General features: G+C 33.0%; 1 protein-coding gene across 2 annotated transcripts in view; it reads right to left on the reverse strand.

Annotated features, from left to right (window-relative positions):
* Positions 1-19135, reverse strand: part of COL3A1 (collagen type III alpha 1 chain) — a 40174-nt gene extending 21039 nt beyond the window's left edge. The window contains exons 1-13 of one of the 2 annotated variants that reach the window (XM_061433162.1): positions 18446-19135; positions 7821-8023; positions 7530-7580; positions 6996-7109; positions 5627-5707; positions 3823-3876; positions 3305-3358; positions 2493-2546; positions 1823-1876; positions 1620-1673; positions 907-960; positions 434-478; positions 241-294 (exon numbers count right to left, since the gene is read on the reverse strand). In XM_061433162.1, coding sequence (XP_061289146.1) covers positions 241-294; positions 434-478; positions 907-960; positions 1620-1673; positions 1823-1876; positions 2493-2546; positions 3305-3358; positions 3823-3876; positions 5627-5707; positions 6996-7109; positions 7530-7580; positions 7821-8023; positions 18446-18524 — 951 coding nt within the window. In that variant the 5' untranslated portion in view covers positions 18525-19135. The remainder of the gene's footprint in view (positions 1-240; positions 295-433; positions 479-906; positions 961-1619; positions 1674-1822; positions 1877-2492; positions 2547-3304; positions 3359-3822; positions 3877-5626; positions 5708-6995; positions 7110-7529; positions 7581-7820; positions 8024-18445) is intronic. The other variant, XM_061433172.1, reaches the window with a different exon arrangement.
* Positions 19136-19580: the final 445 nt, after the last annotated feature.

Genomic DNA, 19580 nt, shown 5'->3' on the forward strand with positions numbered 1-19580 from the left:
CTGATGTAGAAAATTTGGATTCTGTTTTAAGAACTGAATGCAAGTTAATACATTAAAAAATCCTCACCAGTTAAACTATAAAATGCTTATTTGTTTGCTTATAATTATTGCTAATTATGGAGGTGACTTTAAATGCAACTTTATAAAAAGTTTTTTGCAGGTTGTCACAGCCTGAAAACTAACCGAGATGCTTATCTGTGACTCAGATTGCAATTGTGTAATGACAGTAGGAATACTCACTGCGGCTCCAGGAAGTCCTGGCCGTCCTCTCTCACCAGGAGCCCCTCTTGGACCCTAGAGGATAAAATTAGAAGTGTGGTCTTACTTTCAACTAGACATGTGTAAGAATGGCTGGGGAAGCAGGGAGGCAAGTTCTGCATTAGATGGAAGTTAATAATAAAGTTGAAAATTGTATGATAAGAAACATAATTACCATGGGTCCAGGAGCTCCATTTTCACCTGGAACGCCATTTTCCCCCTAGGAACATGTAACATATGTCACCATTTTGTGTAACAGGAAAAAAATTTATAATTTTTTCAACACAGTATGTTATAAAAAACATATGGAACCGAAGAAAAAGATTACATTAAGCAATATCAAATTTTGTAGCAATCTTATATACTGTAAATCTCATTTTTTTCATTTTAAAAACTTGAAGACTAAACAGAAGAAGTCAACGTGTTACTTGGGGATACTTAGTCATTTCTAATCTAGACAGTTTAAGTTATCAGCTTTCATGGAAGCTTTAATAGAACATCTCAGTTATATCTCCCTATTATTTAGCTCCTAAAATGCAAAACCCAGGTAGGTTTTAGAAAAATCCAAACCCTAAAATATAAACCTTAAATATAGCTATAACATTTAAATAAATTTATTTATCAAAATGTGAGTTTGTTGTGATTTACCTTTAATCCAGGAGCACCAGTTTCGCCTTTCTCTCCATTTCGTCCATCAAAGCCCTATGAAATATAAAAAAGTAGTAAAAATATTAAGACCTGTTAACAATTCAGAATAGTTAAAAACTTTACATTAAATTTTTATAGCTAGCTTTAGCACATAGCACTCTTTTCAACACTGACATAAATGATTTAAAACTCTGTTAAGTGCACTAAAGAACTGAGACATTGATTTTACAGTAAAAAAAAAAAAAGTGATCTAATTAGAAAGTACAATTTAGTTCAGTTAGGAAGTTGCCTTCACTGTAGAGTAGCAAATATCTGTGTCATAAATTTTATTTCTATGAAGTTGATAGAATTTCCATCTAGTTGTTTGGCACTACCTAATATTTTGCCTAGAATAAAGTCATTTGATTTGAACTGTAAATCATATTGACTAAGAATAGTTATCAATAATTTATTTTCATCTTTTCTGACAGTGGCAATGAGACACTTATTCTTTTACAAATATTTTCTGTGTACTTAAGTTCAGCTTTATTGATTTATGTAAAATAAGTAGTTGATTTGGTCAACAAAGTTGATAGATTTAGAAAATGAAAACACAAACAACTAGTTGGAATTAGTCATTTTTGACACATACTCAATTGCCCAATAAAGTTGGCTAGGTAAATAAACATAGCCAAATGGAACAACTTAAGAGTTAATTTAGAAACTGTACTTACTCTATGTCCTTTCATACCAGGGAATCCAGGCATACCAGCTGGGCCTTTCATACCCTAAAAAAAGGAATAAAAAAGATATTAATGAATTTTCAAATAGACTCACAATCCAGTGTCTTCTATTTTAAAGTATAATTTAATCATACAATTTCAACTGAAGACCATTGTGATTACTCCAACTAACTCATTCTATACTGAAGACTTACAGGAGGGCCAGGAAATCCTCGCTCTCCAGGTCGTCCGGGTCTTCCTGATTCCCCCTAGATGGAGGAGAAAATATATGGGAGCTTGTGTAAGAGAAAACTCACTGCAGCCAGTTAGTGAACTGATTACTTTGTATTTCTCTCACTGAAGATTCATGAACACGGTTAGGCTAAACATATGGTTGTGAGAAAAGATTCCTCAGCAAAAGGAATGAGGCGTGTTTCTCCCACCTTGACATAAGCTCATCAAAAATTCAGGCATCACACCAAACAAATATATGACCAACTCTCAACCCAGTGGGAAGAATTTGCCATTGGAAATTAAAAGGAAAAAGAGAATAGAATAATATTAATGGTGTTTTTTAAGTTTTTGAGTTCATAAAGCACTGATACTGATTTCTTTATTACAAGAGACAAAGAGAAGAAACATCTCTAGTTAAGTGATAAATTCATGGGATGAGGGGTTTTGTTAGTTTCGAATTTTAAAAATGGTATATATACCTATACAAATAGAGCATAGATATTCAGAGATTAACATGAGCTTAAATGTTATTAAGATAGTAACAAATTTTGGAGTAAGGTTTTTCTTTGAGATTCTAGAACATGGTATATATTATTTAGAACATTCCAGCTTGAATTGTACTGCATCCCCATGCATTTCTTAAAAACTTACATCTTTTCCAGCAGGGCCAGATGGACCTATAGCACCAGGAGGTCCTGGAGGACCCTGAAAAAAGGAAATAAAAAACAAATACATCTGTAGATTTTTCTGTTACAATCAATTTATTATTATAATTAGGAATATTCCTAGAAAAAAATCCTTTTAGAAAATACTCTGTGTGTCTCATTATGAAAATGACACCTTGAGTTAATAGGTTACCTATATTAAATCCAATTATTACTGTTTATTAAACTTATTTTTAAGGAAAATTAAGAGTGCCATGTATCTGTGTTTTATATATATTTATATATATATATAATTATATATATATATATAAAAATACATCATATATATATAACCCAAATACACTTCTACATTTTTGAGATATTGAACTTTTAAATATACAGGTATTTTGAAATATTAATTCAAACTAACTTCATCTTATTTACACAGCATGTTTTCTTGGTGGACTTTCACAACAAAATTAAGTTTACAAATTATATTTCAAGAAAGTAGACACATAGGTGAACTAATTAATAGATTAATTAATCTATATTTAACAGAAAGAGGAGTTGTATTCATACTAGGAAGTGGACTGTTGTGGTGGCTAATTAGCCAAGAAATTCCTAGATTAAAATAGTGTCTCTAAGATATTGAAATGACTGAGTCCAGAAGATCTTTGGAACCAGTTAAACAATCCTAAAAGTACAGCTTATTATTTTAAATAAATTTGATAAATATTTTGTAGGTTATGTTTTAGAATATAAAGGTGGTTTCTATCTAAAACTGTCAATTTATTAAGTATAGCTATAAATGTTACTTACTGCCGGACCAGCTTGCCCAGGTTCACCGGGGGGACCTTGGTATCCTGGAGCGCCCTAGTGGATAGAATAAATAATATGTAAATATTTTTACACTGACTTAATTTCATATGATTCATTTACATCTTGAAAATAGTATGAAATCAGAATTTGTGAATGTAGTCAGTGAATTCTATTCCAGTTTGTAAAGATGGAAACCAAAAATTTTCAGGTCAGAATCGCCCATTTATTCCATTTTACACACTTAATTCTATTGAAACTGCATTGTTTCAGACTTGAAGCCATATGACATGCAAATTAACAAAATGATTTAATTTTGCCAAACTTTTAAGTGCTAACAGTTGGTGGAAAGGAACTAAGCATGAAATTCCGTCTTTAAAGGAGTGATAGTTGCTTGGTTGCTACTTCTGTACTTAACTGGGATTATGTTTGCTGGAATAGCAAAATTACAGCAAGATCTGTATTAACTTGACTCATATAATATTCATAAGAAAGAAATCGCCACGGATGGCTATACTTACAGGGGCACCAGGATGGCCAGATGTGCCAGGGGGTCCGGGTGGGCCAGGAGGACCCTGTAACACGAATTCAAAGGATAAATACAAAACAAATGCTTCTGAAACACACTTTATCCAGGCATCAGAGATTCCCCTGTTTGGAATGATACTGACATCTTTAAAAATGAGAACAACATACCTCATTATGCAGTAACTATTCATAGATATAATTTATTTTATTAATGTTAAGTGAAAATCTCATCACAAAACTTCATTTTAAATGAAATTCTCTCAGAGTGAATAAAAATTATAGGTAAATGTTATAAAACATTAACCTGAGTTCTCCAAAAGGGGCATTTCAAATCTGGAAAAATCTACATAAAATGCTATGAGAATCTCGGCAACATTAAGATGATGCTAGAGCTGGTAAAGAAGAACACTTTTGCCTGGCAGCCCAACTCAATGTGGAAAAATATTAATCTGCATACTATAAACACAAGTTTCTAAAAATAATGATGTAAATTAACCCAATATCATTGAGTTGTGTTGATATGAAGATTTAGATGTGTATGTAAGACTCACTGTACCTGGGGCAACAATAAATTATAATTATAAATGATTTGTCCTTGTTCATAAATACAGATTAAATGAAAAATCTTCAGTTTTCTAGCATACTATTTATAAATACTGATAATAAATTTAGAAAATGAGTTCTTAAATTTTATCTTGTAATTAAAAATATAAGTATTAGATTTTTTTAGCTTTTTTTGTTTGCTTGTTTTTTAGTAAAAACAGTATGTCTGACTGAAAAATAGGATCCATAATGTGAATATAGCTGAGAAACACGAGATACTGACATTTACATAGTTAATGCAATTACCATTCTGGTTTTAAAAGATACAAAAAATAAAAATAAAACCCAGGCTCTAAAACTTAAAAATTGTCTTTTTACTTTTTGCCTACTAAGCGTCTTTCTGTAACTTATCATTTAGATCTAATAGCTGAAGTTTTATACTTTCTGGTTTTAGAAGCTTTAGAAATATGGGGTTCAATGATCTGGGCAGCAATCCTCCATGATCCCTGGCAATCCAGCTCCATGTCTCATTTACAGAGTTACCTGTTTCTGGCAGTAAAATGATTACCTTCCCTGGTACTGTTCCTTCTAAGAGCTGTTCTTAAAAAAAGGATCATTTACATGGGACACCACGCCTCAAGCACGCATGCCCACGTTTCAATGCTTTTATGCTATTTTCTTCTATCAAAACTCTAGGTCATTTACATGGAAGAAAACCCTTTGGGTACAGTGTAAATTGCTACCACTTACAGTAGATGAACTTAATGACTTGATAAATTCTGGAAACATTTGTTATTTGATTTCAGGATTGGAAGTGAGATGAATTGTGATAATGGATTGTTATCCTGTGGATTGTCATCTAGATAGCAGCATTTAAATAATGAACAAAGATTAAAAGAAGATTCTGAACAACTCAGGTTGAAAAAGAAGAAAAGTGGAAGCAAAAAATAACAAAATTTGGTTAAAATTGGGAAATAGTGTGTAAGACCTAAGCATGAAGGCAGGTGTGCCCCCTGGTTGTGTAAAGAAGGAAGGAACGGCAAAACAGGTGTGAAATGAGTCAGTGAAGAAAAAAATGAATTCGGATAGAAGGATCATGGTAAACCTACCATTTTCTTTCCCAGCCTTAACAAAAATAAGCTATTTTGTACAATTCTGCTGTAATACTGTGTTACTAGAAGAACAACCATTCAAGGTTTAACAGAACAGAAGGCTAAATAATTCTCAGAAATGCTGACAAACAATTGTACATACAGCTGGCCCAGGATAGCCTGCGATTCCTCCTCCTACTACTCCAGACTTGACATCATATGCTTCGTACTGGGGAGAATAGTTCTGTAGCAAAGAGACCAGATAGATAAGATCATGTTGCTATATAGATCATAGTTCTTCGCAAAAGCATTTAGTAGAAATGCATGCAACATCTATTCATTGATAGAAAGTTTTCTGCATGCCAGAGAGTGTATGTATGATTTAATTATCTTGCTCATTCTCTCTGTAACTTTAGATATTAGATGTCCTACAGAAATACTTGTCTATGCAATGCAAATTTTTTTCAACTAACTGTAAGCAATTTGTTTCTAAATAATTTGTTTTTATATGCTTTAACCAAGCATATCATTTCTAAGTGATATCCACAGCTTTGGAAACATAGGATCATAGATTAAGGCCTTGAGATCAAATAACCTGACTCTCATTTTGAGCAGAAAAAATGAAGATGTCAAATTACTTGTCCAAAATTACTGATACAAGTAAAATTTATATCTCCAGTTTTTGGTTAATGCCTAACAGATTCACCAAAAAAATAGACATCCCCATAGAAAACAAGAGGAAGAATAATGGACAGGTTTATATTTTTATTGGATTGTTTTGGAGACTATTTTATTTTGAATTCTTGGCCTAGCAACGGATTCTGTTTGTTAGTATGATAAGAATAAGCTAGACTCTATCCTTTGTCTCCTGTTGATTTTTTTTTTAATCTTTTTTTCCCCAACCTACAGTGATTTGTGTATGTGTTTTCTAATTCTTCCTAATTCCATGCAGCAGAAACATTGTCTTATTTATTTATTTGTTTACATGCAGAGTTACATGTAGAGTTTACATACAGAGATAGTGGGTTGCCATGCTTTTCTAGAGGAGCAGGATGTGCTCTGAAGCCTGGGCAAGAGTATTTGCATAGTCTTGCATAATCCTTTTGACCTGAAGTCATTAAGGAGTGTTCATAACTCCTTAACTGCTTTTGGTACAGACTTTCAGAGGGTTTACCAGGAGGATTACAAGGGGAACAAGCTGCAGCACTTCCTAAATTCTCAGGGTTAATTCTCTGGGTAGTTGATTGCTCATTTCTCAAACATAGTGCATATATTATATGCCTGCTGAGAAGTTGGGAAATTTTGTAAAGATATAGTAGCAATGGCATTAGAATTATGGAGAAAGTGAATTTACTTATAAAACAGGACAGTGCCTAGCACAAACATAAGCACTAAATAACAATTTGATAAACACATAAAATCAGAGAATAGATATAGGGATGCCACAAAAGTGAGATGTAATATAGACTAAAGAAGAGAAAATGAAGCAGATAGTTTTAAATGGGTGATCTTTTAGTCCCAGAATGTATTACCTGGGCACCAGTAGGACATGATTCACAGATTCCAGGAGGGCCGGGAGAACCTGGGGAGCCTGGTGATCCTGGAGGACCAGGATCGCCATTTCGCCCAGGAATACCAGGAGGACCCTAAAAATTAGAGATAAAAATAAAGAAAACACTGAAAAGTCTTGGTGATTTAGAATCATTATCAAATTGTAGCTTCTGTGCTTATAAGAAATCAATATATGTGATATGTTTTCTTGGGAATCTATACATTTTTAAACAAACGATGTAAATCATTTCTGTGTAATTTATTCCTTTGTATATTGACCTCTATTTTATTTTTCAAACTGACAAGAGAAGTGAAGACATTAGACAAAGTTTGGGAGATCAAATGCTTACATGCACAATTATGGATTCTCAGTTTGAGCTCTCATGTGTTATCATTTAAATATGTGATACTAAAGGAAATGTATAAATGATGAAAGTTCAAATATAGAAAGGTTATTAGAAGGAAAAAAAAAACAAACTCATCAATGAACTAATTTCCTTTCACTGTTTACTTACTGGATCTCCCTTGGGGCCTTGAGGTCCTTGACCATTAGGAGGGCGAGTGGGCTAATAAATGGAAAAGATATAGATTAAACACAGAAAAAATTTTCCATCAAATATGTCCCAATTTCTTACCCTAAATCATATCTAACCCCTGGTTTTAAATAGGAAGGTTCACCTTTTACTGGTAATGCCCATTTGACTGCCAGATATTACCTTCATTTCCTTTCTGGCTCCTATGACATAGGAACTACTCATGTGTTTAAATAAGAATCATGAATATATACAGATTTTCTTTCAACTCACAGCTGTTGGAGGCTGTGGGCAAACTGCACAACATTCTCCAAACGGGATTTCAGGGTTGGGGCAGTCTAATTCTTGGTCGTCACATATTATGTCATCACAGAGAACGGATCCTGAGTCACAGACGCATATTTGGCACGGTTCTGGTTTCCATACATCTCTATCTGCATAAGACTGACCGAGATGGGAGCATCCTCCGTCAACAGCTGGAAAATAGGAGAGAGATGGTGTGATATTTCACATTAAAAAAAATCCAAAAATTAAACTACCAAGAATATTATGTTCTCCCTACATAATTTGCTAAGTAGTCTTAATTATGTAGTAATAATTAAAATACCACATCTGTTTATTAACATCAAACTAGCACACCAAGATAAAACTGCCTTAGGGCCAGTAGATATTTTAATTTTGCTTGTAGTAAGAATTTAACACCAGTGGAAATCCCATGCTCACTTAAGCATTTATGTATTAATTGTGCAATTGAAAAGAAGTTTTTCTAATTGCTATTCTTTGCTTTAGCTATAGATGGAAGCATTAAACTATAAAGATGGTTCTGTCACTAACTCTGAAGACTTTCTGGATTTTATTAACCTAGTTGAGAAATTCAGGGGAAAACTGAGCTACTCTTGGCAACATAAAACTCTTCCAGATTCCTGGGAAAACCTCAAGAAGTCTCATTGTATGTATTGACTATCACTGTTAGCTCTGTTGGGCACTAATATGATATGCTACAATATATTGTATATCCCATATGGATGTAAAGTGGTCTCCAAATCACTAAATTTTTTTTAAACAAAAATTGGCAAGGAATATGTTAAAATAATAGGGAAAAATATGAATCATGACCATGTGTATTTGTGGCTTAAAATGGTCAAAAATTCACTTTGACCAAAATTTTAGACTTGTTTCCTAATTATATGTAGGGTACTGAAATTTCAGTGGCTATTAACAATGAATCGGCTTAAGGGTTGCCAAACTAAAAACTGGTCTCAATTTTTAAAGCAGTGGTTCTGAATTGTGGTTGAATACAACTTTAGCTTTTGAGGGCTACTATGATAACTTGCCAGTAACTGAGTAAATAAATCAGAAGTTACTAAATATCTGCAAAAATTTTTGCAAACGAATCACATACTTGTTCAGTATTTGTGTTTTTGTGAAACAGTGAAATTTTATTTTCTCAGAGCCATAATCTTTAAAACGCCTGCTGAAAGAGGCCTGCTTGGGAGAAGGCAAGTAGTTTGAATACACTTTTTGGTGCCTTATGGCCTAAAAGCCTTTGGGAGAGTCCTAGATTTTTCTTTCTAGATACTACATACAGACATGAAGCAAACCTTTCCAAGTTCCCATTTTTGTACCTTCTCCATACCTGAATTAATGTTAAATATAGGGTTGGCCAAAACATTTGTTTGTGTTTTTCCCATGAAATGTTATGGAAAAACCTGAATGAACTTTTTGACCAACCCAATATTTGGGTTTAGAGGTTTAACTGACTCAGTAAAAATTTAGAAAAAAAAGTAGAATTTTAGAAACTATGGACTGTACAGGATCCCTCCATTTCTCATTTCCATCTGTGTGTATACATACAACTTTAATGATCTTGTGCTACACCTTTGATGGATTCAAGAGGTTTAAAAGTCCATTCTTACATGTTATAATTACCCTATGTGATTTACAGCTAATAAAAGAAAGCATGATTTTCTTCATTGCAATTTTAAGTAGGCAAGAAAGAATTTGTTTATTTTAAAAAGTTATTTTAGTTTCTCCTCCATGTTTGAAACAGATGAGAACATTGGAAAGAAATATTGTCTCGGCTTTAAAGGAGCATTCCTTTATACTTTGTGAGCATAAAAGCTGAATGCCAGAATGCTTACCTAATGTGAATGAAGTAGGCCTATCAAAATGGTGTTTTGAAAGACATGCTTAAGAGAAGTGCAATCTTTTTTCATATTATTTTATGAACTGTAAGGATCCAGACATTAAAGTTTTTTGCTAAGAAGAACTGACATCTTATACTTAGAACTAAGCTCACTGGTTTTCAGAAAAGGTCTGAAAGTTTTGATGAGATGAAAGATTGTTTAATAAAATTGCATGAAATACACTCTTCAATGTTTACAGTGGCTCCCTTTTCTTATATGAATTATTTAAAAACCTTCTTTAAATTAGCATTATATGGAGTGTTTCAACAGACTGGTTTTAGTTCAAGATTTTTCTCATTAATAATATGGCTCTCAGGCTTCTCAGCTTCTTTGAAAATATCATTAGTGTACAGAACATTGGCTACAGGTAGCAATATTGTGTTGTGTGTTTGAAATTTGGTAAAAGAGTAGATTTTAAGTGTTTTAACCACGCATACACACAAAGGAAACTATGTGAGATGCTGGATGTATTAGTTGACTTGATTGTGGTAATCATTTCACAATGTGTATATATATCAACTCATCATGTTGTAACCTTGAAAGTGAAAGTTGTTCAGTGAAAGTTGCCCGACTCTTCGGGACCCCATGGACTATACAATCCATGATATTCTCCAGGTCAGAATACTGGAGTAGGTAACCTTTTCCTTCTTCAGGGCATCTTCCCAACCCAGGGATTGAACCCAGGTCTCCTGCATTGCAGGCAGATTCTTTACCGGCTGAGCCACAAGGGAAGCCCAAGAATACTGGAACTGGTAGCCTACTCCTTCTCCAGAGGATCTTCCCGACCCAGGAATTGAACAGGGTTATCTTTCACTGCAAGCGGATTCTTTATCAACTGAGCTATCAGAGAAGTACACCTTAAATATATACAATTTTATTTGTCACTTACACTTCAATAAAGCTAGGGAAGAAAAAAACACACCATCAGTTTATACTAACAATTTTTTTAGCGCTTTGCCTCTGGGTCAAGAATATCTTTCTGTATTTAACATAGGGCCTGTGTTATAAAAATTAGGTGCTGGATACTGATGATGTATTAAAGACAAATGAAGATGACAGAGCTAGGGTCAAGCATCTCGTATTTTTAATATCTTCTCTTCCTATGTTTATAATCTGCCTTAAAATTAACATAAAAAATTTCCCTTATGTATTCATACTCCTATGTTTGTGTCTCATTGAAGGTATCATCAAACCTAGAACACAGTATTTTCCATTCCCTCTGCAAACCAGTAAACAAATAAGCATAATATTGATATTTAAATTTGTAAATGAATTTGTTAGAATTGGGGTTAAGCCCAATGTTACATAAATGGAAATTATTTAGTTTTTTGTTTTCAAATTTTATTTGGAGTCATACATGTGTGTTATGCTTTTTATAACATAAAGGTCTCAATATAAAGATTGAGTTAATTTGGTGTACTTTTAAAAAAATATGATTTGTTCTAAATAAAAGAAGAAAGTTGGAATGGTTGAAAAGTAAGAATTAATACTCTTCTATTTATTGCCATAATTTATCTCTAATCCATTTGAAAGAAATTTGGCTCTCCTGAAGTCAGTTCCTATAGAAACTTGCACCTGAATGTCAGACTTTTCTTTACTGTTCTATCTCAGTCACCCTTGTTGAAAGAACAGAGAATTTTATGCAGTTCCCTTTAACTTTTTGTTTTGGGTATGACCAAATATGGTTGGCAGTATGTTCTGTTAGAAGCTAAACCTCTTACACAAATGTCTCACAGTCCTCAGTTTTAGGACCATAGCCTAGTTGTATGTGAGAAAATCATGCCAGAGTCAAGGAAAAAAAAATGTTTTGTTTTTAAAAGGAATAAAATGCTCTAGTTAGCCACTTGCAGTGTTTAGAAATAAAATAGAAAATGGAATTCAGAAACAATAGTCATCTCATGTTATTCCCTTCTTTTCTAGATATCTAAATTCAGAAAAGCTTTGATGAAAAGAAATGTTACATACTTTTGCAAATATGTTAAAGAAAAGGCAAATAATCTCATTTTTACTACTGCACAAATAGTAGATTTTCCAATTCCCTCCTTTGTTGTTACTGCTTAAACTAAGTCTCCCTGTTCCAATGTATAACTAATTTTAAACCCCATCTCTCATGTCACTTCCTGTTTCTGAGTACAAAAAGCAGTCCTGAAATAAATTCTTTGTGATCACACAACAATGCATTAGACTAAATCATCATCTAAGTTATTTAACAAAATGAAACTAGTGTATGACATAATCCCTTCTTTGCCTCTTTAATTTTCTAGCTCTTTGGAATTTTAGAGAAAAATAAAATTGAGTAACATAATCTTATATTTTCAGATGTTCTTAAAAGTTTCATTTTGTTGTTTTGGTTTCCATTCTTCATGTAAATTTATGCTGATTTGATAAAATTTTACTCTTGTGACTAAACTATAATACACTGTAAGTTATCTTTGTCTTAATTCTAGTTTTGGAATAAAAATTATATGCCTTGAAGCATCCAATCAAATTGTTAATTTAGCTTGAGTGGCAGGTTTAGTTTTTTTTCCTCTTCCCTTTTTACTGAATCTTTCTCAGAGAAAATGTGTTCTTTAACCTGAAAATCTAAAAATAACAGATGTGATATGCAAATTGTCATAACATTTTCCTGTTACTGTAGAAAGCTGAATATTTTGTAAGTGTGAACAAAAGGAATTCATATAGTTTTCAATTGAAATATATTTGGCTTTTAAATTATACTAATGTTTGGAAAACATACATTTTTATTAAATATGTTTTGGCTGCTATTATTAATCAGAATATGTTAAAATATGTTAGATGAGTTAACAAAAAGGACTGAAAGAAATATCTGTAGACCTAGGTAGATGGATAATTTCAATTTTAAAGCGGTTTTTGCATGGACAAGGTAGAGTCTTCTTATTCTTATCCCCTACAAAAAAACCAAAGACCAAGAAATTTTATGAATCATTTCTAGATGTTTTCTTGTTTTATTCCTTATAGATATATGATTTTTATGTCTCCAATTAGAAATTTCCTTTAAGATTTTCTCCTGTGAAAAATAAAAATAATTAAAGAATTAGAATTAAAAGTATCATATATCTAACAATCAGCCATTGCATTATAATATAATCTGATTAGTGACAAATTATAAGAATACTGAAGAAAACATATTCTACTTATATAATTACAGTTGGCAAACATCTTTAAATTTTATGTCTGATAACCAAAATGCTATTCTTTACTTTCCTTATCACTGAATTATGAAGTATTTTAATTTCACCTTCCTTACAGTAATTTTATTTTCCAGTGTTAGTAAAACTCATACTAGGCAGAGTTTGTGTCTGTCTTTCCTGTGTTGCTGGCACTGTTCTATATGTGTTGCATATCTATCCTACTTAAACTTCCCACAAGCCTGCGGAGGTGGGTGCCATCATAATACTCATTTTACAGATAGGGAAGCGGAGATACACAGACAGGAAGTGATTTCCCCAAGGTTATATGGTAAGAGGTGAAGCTACGATTTGAACCTAGGAAAGGTTATCTCTAAATCTGATATTCTTAGCTACTACATTCTATTCCCTTTCTGTAGTTTCAAGGGCAGCATAGGCTCTGTCCCATTATAATTTCTAAGTTCAGCAAATTTGAAATTAGAATGTAAAAAAGCAGGGTTTTCTTTTCTATTTTTTTAAAGGAATAACATTTTTCTGCAGAAAATCTTTTCAATCTGGCCTCAAAACAAGAAGACAACATCTGGAATTGAATACTGTTGTTTATTTTCTTCTGAACTTATGAAAAAGAGTTTAATCTCCAAGACCACCCTAATGACATCCAGACCACCAACAGGATTAACTGGCACTGGGAACTCAGCATATGTTTTACTAGATACAGAAAACCAGGATCCTATCTGCAGCAACAACAATGAACAGATAAGGCTTATGTATTTATGCAGAAAAATATATATATTTAGGATGTCTAAGATTGAGTGGCAGCACATATAGTAACTAAATGAGTCATATTAATGAACTTCTAACTTCATTAAGAGATTCCCTTCTGTATGTGGACATAGATGAACGTATCAGGCAGCTCCACAGAGTTTCTCTGATTTTAATTAACTTGAGAAACAGTCCCTGTTTGCTCTCCTCCACACCAAATATTATAGAAAACAAAGTTTTGAAAAAATAAATGCCATTTTGCTGAAGCAATACTTTCTTAATCTGACTTTCCAAAGCAAATATAACTTTTAATAGGTTCTGGATCCTTTATCTTCAGTTTTTACATCTTTGGGGAACACTAAGTTTTGCTCTCTTCTTTGAACTTTTCATTTTGTTCACTAAGATTACATTTTAATGGCAGTTCTTGACCTCAGTCATGGAAAATACAAGGGTTGTATTAGTTAATCTGAAAGGAATCCATTTCTGCTGTGTTTTCATTAGGCGCAGACAGAAATTCTAGTGGTTAATGTAACTTCCTAAGCTGCAGTTAACAAATGATTTGTGTAAGACTTGCTATCTCGTTTTTTTCCGTTGTCATCATGACATGAAACAGGCCAAGTTTCCCGTTTGAAAACTCTAGATATTTGTTATACCACACTACCCCTCTCCTTTTTTTTTTCTTTTCAATGTGAAAAACAAGAGCACTGCACTTTTTTCTAAGGAAAGCTGTTTTACAAGAAACAGCCCTCTGAGACGTTTCCAGAAAGTTATTGTAGACCTGGAAACTTTACAAATGTTCTTCATGTCCAGCAAAGGCAATAACATCTTTCATCTTTAAAACTTTAACTCTTAAGCAATCCACTTTAATCACTTCAAGGTGGTGATATCATTTGATGTTACAAAATGAAAGAACTGAGCTGCATAATCTTTGAACTCTGCGCCAGTCAGCCACAGTGGAAACCATGGGGTTTCAGTAGATGGCGCTCTTCTCCCTGAGTGACTACTCAAAAGTCTTGCATGCAACTCTAGGTGTGGAACAGGGACTTTCGTGAGGGTTTTTAATTTCAACTCTACTCCTGGAAAACTCACATCCAACAGTTCTTGATTTTTTATAATGAGCCTGTAGATAAGACATCAACCCAAGAATCTGAATTAGTAAAAAGCACATAACCACAAGTCTTTCTTTCTTTACCAGAATTGTTTCCCTGGCTTTGCTCTTTTCTCTTATAATAGAGATGTTTAATTTCAGAATTTAGTCAGAATCTGTTTACTTATAGGCATTTAGGTCATCTGATGATGAATACTCCAGAGATGGGAAGAAAATGCAAGGTATCATGAATGAAAAACACAAAATTTTGTATCAGTACTTTATTTACTTGAAATTTATATTTTTACAGAACTGAAGATAATTTCTGGTTAAATTATAAAGGAGGCTCCTATTTTAAAAGTAGACTTAATAATTCAAAGTGTTAAACAGAAAAAAATTATCTTTTTTTTAACCTTAGAAGTGCATTAACTCATGTATTTTCTAGGACAATATACAATTTTTTACCATCTCCTATGAACGACAGTTAAAAAACAAGAAAATTCAGATACCCTGGATTACATGCTTGTTTTGTATCCTTTAATTACCTAAGATTTAACAGAACTTTTGTTCTAGTCTTAACCCCTAGTTATTTCCTAGTGTGTAATCTTAGCTAAACCACTGAATCTATGTTATATGACTGACACTGATTTACCTGACCAATTATGTATTCTTTCCTTTTAAAAGTACAATTGTTTCTAGTGATTTTATGCTACATTTTTTCAATAGTTTGGCATGTTTCATTTTAAGGGCAACATAAACCAGAAAACTTGAACAAGCTTCATCAGTTACAAATCCCCTCTTAAAGCATAATGGAAATAAGCATAACAAAATAGACTCTTCTTTACCTGTGGTAAAGAACTGATTCTCTGAGTCCATTTACAGTGGACTTTAATTCTAAAACAATTAAATGCTCACAATTCATTATCACAGTGGAATTATCAGAGTAACAAAATATAAGCTGAAACATTAAAACACTTTGAATTAAAATAAAAGTTTATCTCCCTGCCCTAATGAATCAATAGAAGTAATAATTTTTAATCCTTTTATTTACCAACTAATAAGCTATAACTAAAATACTTATGTCAAATATTTTTAAAAAATGAGAAACTTTACAAATATTCACAAAAATAGTTATATGTTATATGTGTAAAGTTATATACTGAATTTTGAAAATGGCCATAACAGTCAAGTCCATTTCCTGTCTTTGAATATTATTACCATGTGTTTGTGTGTGAGTATGTGTGCTTGACAATATTTTATCAGTAACATACCTATTTTCTTAGCAAAGTAGTATTTAATATTTAAAATTCACAAGTACTATTTTAAAATATCATTATAAGGTTATGGAATACAGCTGTGTAAAATTTATGTTGGCATTAGTATGCAAATGGTAACTGTCAGCCACTAGGTGGCGAGTCTTTGTATCAATACTTAAAACTTGGCGTGTTTATAAACTACAGGAAATATAAAACAGATCACATTTCTCCACTGGTTCAAGAAAACATGTGAATTAAATAGAGCTTTCACAGATTTGTAAAAAGACAAAAATTTTGTAAGGACCTGTTTTACGTTCCAGAAAATTTGTGTGAGTCAACTAGAAGTTAGTGTTTACTAGGGCTATTCTGTTTCTCAGGACATTTATAAGAAACCCATACTCCAGAACTATATATGAGTATTCTCAATGTCTTGAACATTCAACCACCTCCTATAACCTTCCTATAGCTAATCTATCAGAAAGATTTTTTTTAAAACCTGTAAGAAAAATAAGATATCCTATTTTAAAACAATTTTTTTTCATGACAAATGAAAACAGTAAGCTGAACAAAATCTTTTTCAAGTTCTTTTAAGCCTAAAAGCAAAATTTCATGACTATTTATTATATTTTGAAACTAAAGGGAAAATGACAAGAACTTATGTGATATAAAGATACTGTAGGTATTAAACACTTTTCCCCCTCTAAAGTGGGAATGAGAAGAAAAATAGCCATAATGATTATAAAAGATTGTAACCACCAAGCAACCACAAATATTTTGTCACTCTTTTGAACTAAATGCAAAAGTTTTGTAGTCTTTCCAGTAAATGAGAACTTTGTGATTTTTTTTTCCCCCTGGAAATTAGGAGAAGTTAAGAATTTTTAAAAAGGTAAAAGATTTGATTGAGGTGGGGGGATGTGGTAGAAGTCATTTGGTATTTTAGCCTAGAACTGGGAATTGTGACATCTTCTGGGAGGATAGAATGGGGAGGGAAAGAGAGGAGGGAGGAAAGAGAGTTGAGAATGCAAGGGAAGGAAAGGCAGAGAAGACAGGAGAAAGGAAGAGAGAAAAAAGATGGAGGCACATGGAGGACACTTGGGGATGAGGGAGAGAGTGACAGAGAAAGAGGAGAGGGAAGAGGAGACATGGGCTTGCCTAGGAAGGGGGTGGGGTGACAAGTGAAGGGAAGACAAGGGGGAGGTGGAAAGAGGCCAAAAGGGGTGGAGAAAGGAAGGGAGAAGAGGAAAAAGGAGGAGAAGAAATAAAGGAAACAAAGAATATGGATGTTTCTTTTCTTTTGTGACCATGGCTGAATGTAACTGAAGCGAGATCATTGGGTGTGTCCCCCAACTTACATATACAACCTGTGAGGACATTAAAGGCATGATATTAAAATTGAAAAGCTGTTTTCAGACACAGTTCACCAAAGCAATAGGCTTAAATGTTAAGTTTTTTATTATGTGTAGAAATGTAGAGACTTCTAGCATCTTCAAATTTAGCACTTAAAGACATTTGTACGAAAATTTTAATTCTACTATGTCAGATATTTTCATGACTCTGAGAAACATAAAAATTAAAAGACACGTTTTCACAGAATGAAATAATGAACTAAACATGGCTTCGAGGAAATTAGAACATGAAAATCACTGCTTGCACTTATTAGAATATAGAGCAAATCAACTTTTTGAAGTCAAACAGCACTAGCGTCTTTACCTTGTTTGCAGAAAAGTCAAACATTCTATTGAAAATATTTTCATAAATCTTCTCCTTATTAACATAAAAGCAGTTAAAATGAAGAACATGCAAAAACACTAGACTCTTAACAATAAAGTATTAGCAAATACATGTTAATCGACTATGTAAGTGCTTGAAACCCCCCCAAAAAAATAGAAATGATGAAACTTTGCAGTTTGAACCTGTTTAAAGAACACTGAAGATACTGTTGCTATCTTACAGAAATATATTTGGTGATTCTAATAATATATAATATTTCTCTGTAGACTATACTTAAAGCATGCTACTTTTTAATTATCTTATCTTACTGGGTAAACAATGCTTAATACTCTATCCTGACAAAGAACCCAGCATACAAAGGAGAGCATAAAAGTATTACAAGAGACCAATAACTTCCAGATTGCTTAGGGAAGCATTCCAAGATGTTAACAATCCAGGAGGGAAACTTTTTAAAGCCATTTAAAGAGTTTCCAGTACCGTTAACATGAAAACAAGTTAGTACAAGAACATCTTTATCTTCAACGACTGGAGAACTTTTAAATACAGAAATGACAATATTCTCTTTAAGCAAATATAAAAGGCACCATCCTGGTCAGTTCTACATTTCACAGCTGGGAGCTGACAGACAAAATTAGCATTTTGAGACAGATTTCCCCTTTCTACCTATTTGTAAGGAGAAGTAAAAACAAAAACCCCATGAAGTTTCTTGAAAGCAATACCTACTCACCTTCCTGTTGTGCCAAAATAACAGTGGGATGAAGCAGAGCGAAAAGTAACCAGGTCCCCTTTTGCACAAAGCTCATCATGTCTAAATGTCAGACATGAGACTCTTTGTGCAAAAAGGAGAAAAGAAAAGCAGGTCAGAGTAGCACCATCAGTTGTTCCCTGCCCTTCAGCACCGGGCCCGTCATAAAACTCAGCCACTGAGATTCCTGTGCTTTGGCCTTAAATAGGAAAAAGTTTGGCTTCCCTCACTTTCCAGCCCCTTTCTGAAATATGAGAGCAGCACCCATCCCCTTAGCAGTAAAAGAAATGATTAATATGCCTTTTTCCCTTATGGAAGACACAACCCACAATGAAAAATGGCACATCTGGAGTTTGTGTGCATCTGAGTATGTATATGTTTGTTACATATTTTAGTCATGTGTATATTTGCATAACTTAAAATATATATCAAAATGCTCTGCCTTGAGTTTTAATAAAAGAATTACATGTGTGTATTTTAAAATAACCCTTCATTAACAGCTGCATAATTTTAAGAAATTGCCTGATGCCCATTTTTTGAGCATGACTAATTTGCAACCCTGATCTTCCTAGAAGATTTTTATATTGGGATTTTGCCAGAATCCCCCTTAACTCAATTTAAATAGGGAGCTGCAAAAGATTAACTGGAAGAAAAAACCTCTGTTTTTCCCTTTCATTCATCTACCCACTCTGAGTCCCAGAAATTCAGTTTTAAATAAATGTCAAAAGACTATGTATCTAAGGTATGTTTGAATGGCACCTGAAGAGTTAGATGCTTATCTAGAGCTGTTTCTATTTCTCACAAATTTCTTTAGCCAGCCAAAGAGGGATTCCTTGTGATATTTCAAATTTTATGCTGCTTGTAAAAGCTGAAATGGATTTTTCTAGAGGAAAATTTAGCCCTTCATGTCTTGACTGTGTAAGAAACAGAAAGAGAAAGAGCTTATCTGTGAAATATCAAAATAGTACCAGAAGTTCTCATTTTATCTGGATTGGTATAAATACTAGTATAAATATTTCCAAATTTAGATTTCCATGTGTCTAACTTCCAGACCACATTAACATAGCTTTTCAATGTATTTATTTCTGGGTGTGGGGAGTAATTTCTGGGTTGTATT

Source organism: Bos javanicus, chromosome 2 (assembly GCF_032452875.1).
Source record: "Bos javanicus breed banteng chromosome 2, ARS-OSU_banteng_1.0, whole genome shotgun sequence".
Lineage (NCBI taxonomy): Eukaryota > Metazoa > Chordata > Mammalia > Artiodactyla > Bovidae > Bos > Bos javanicus.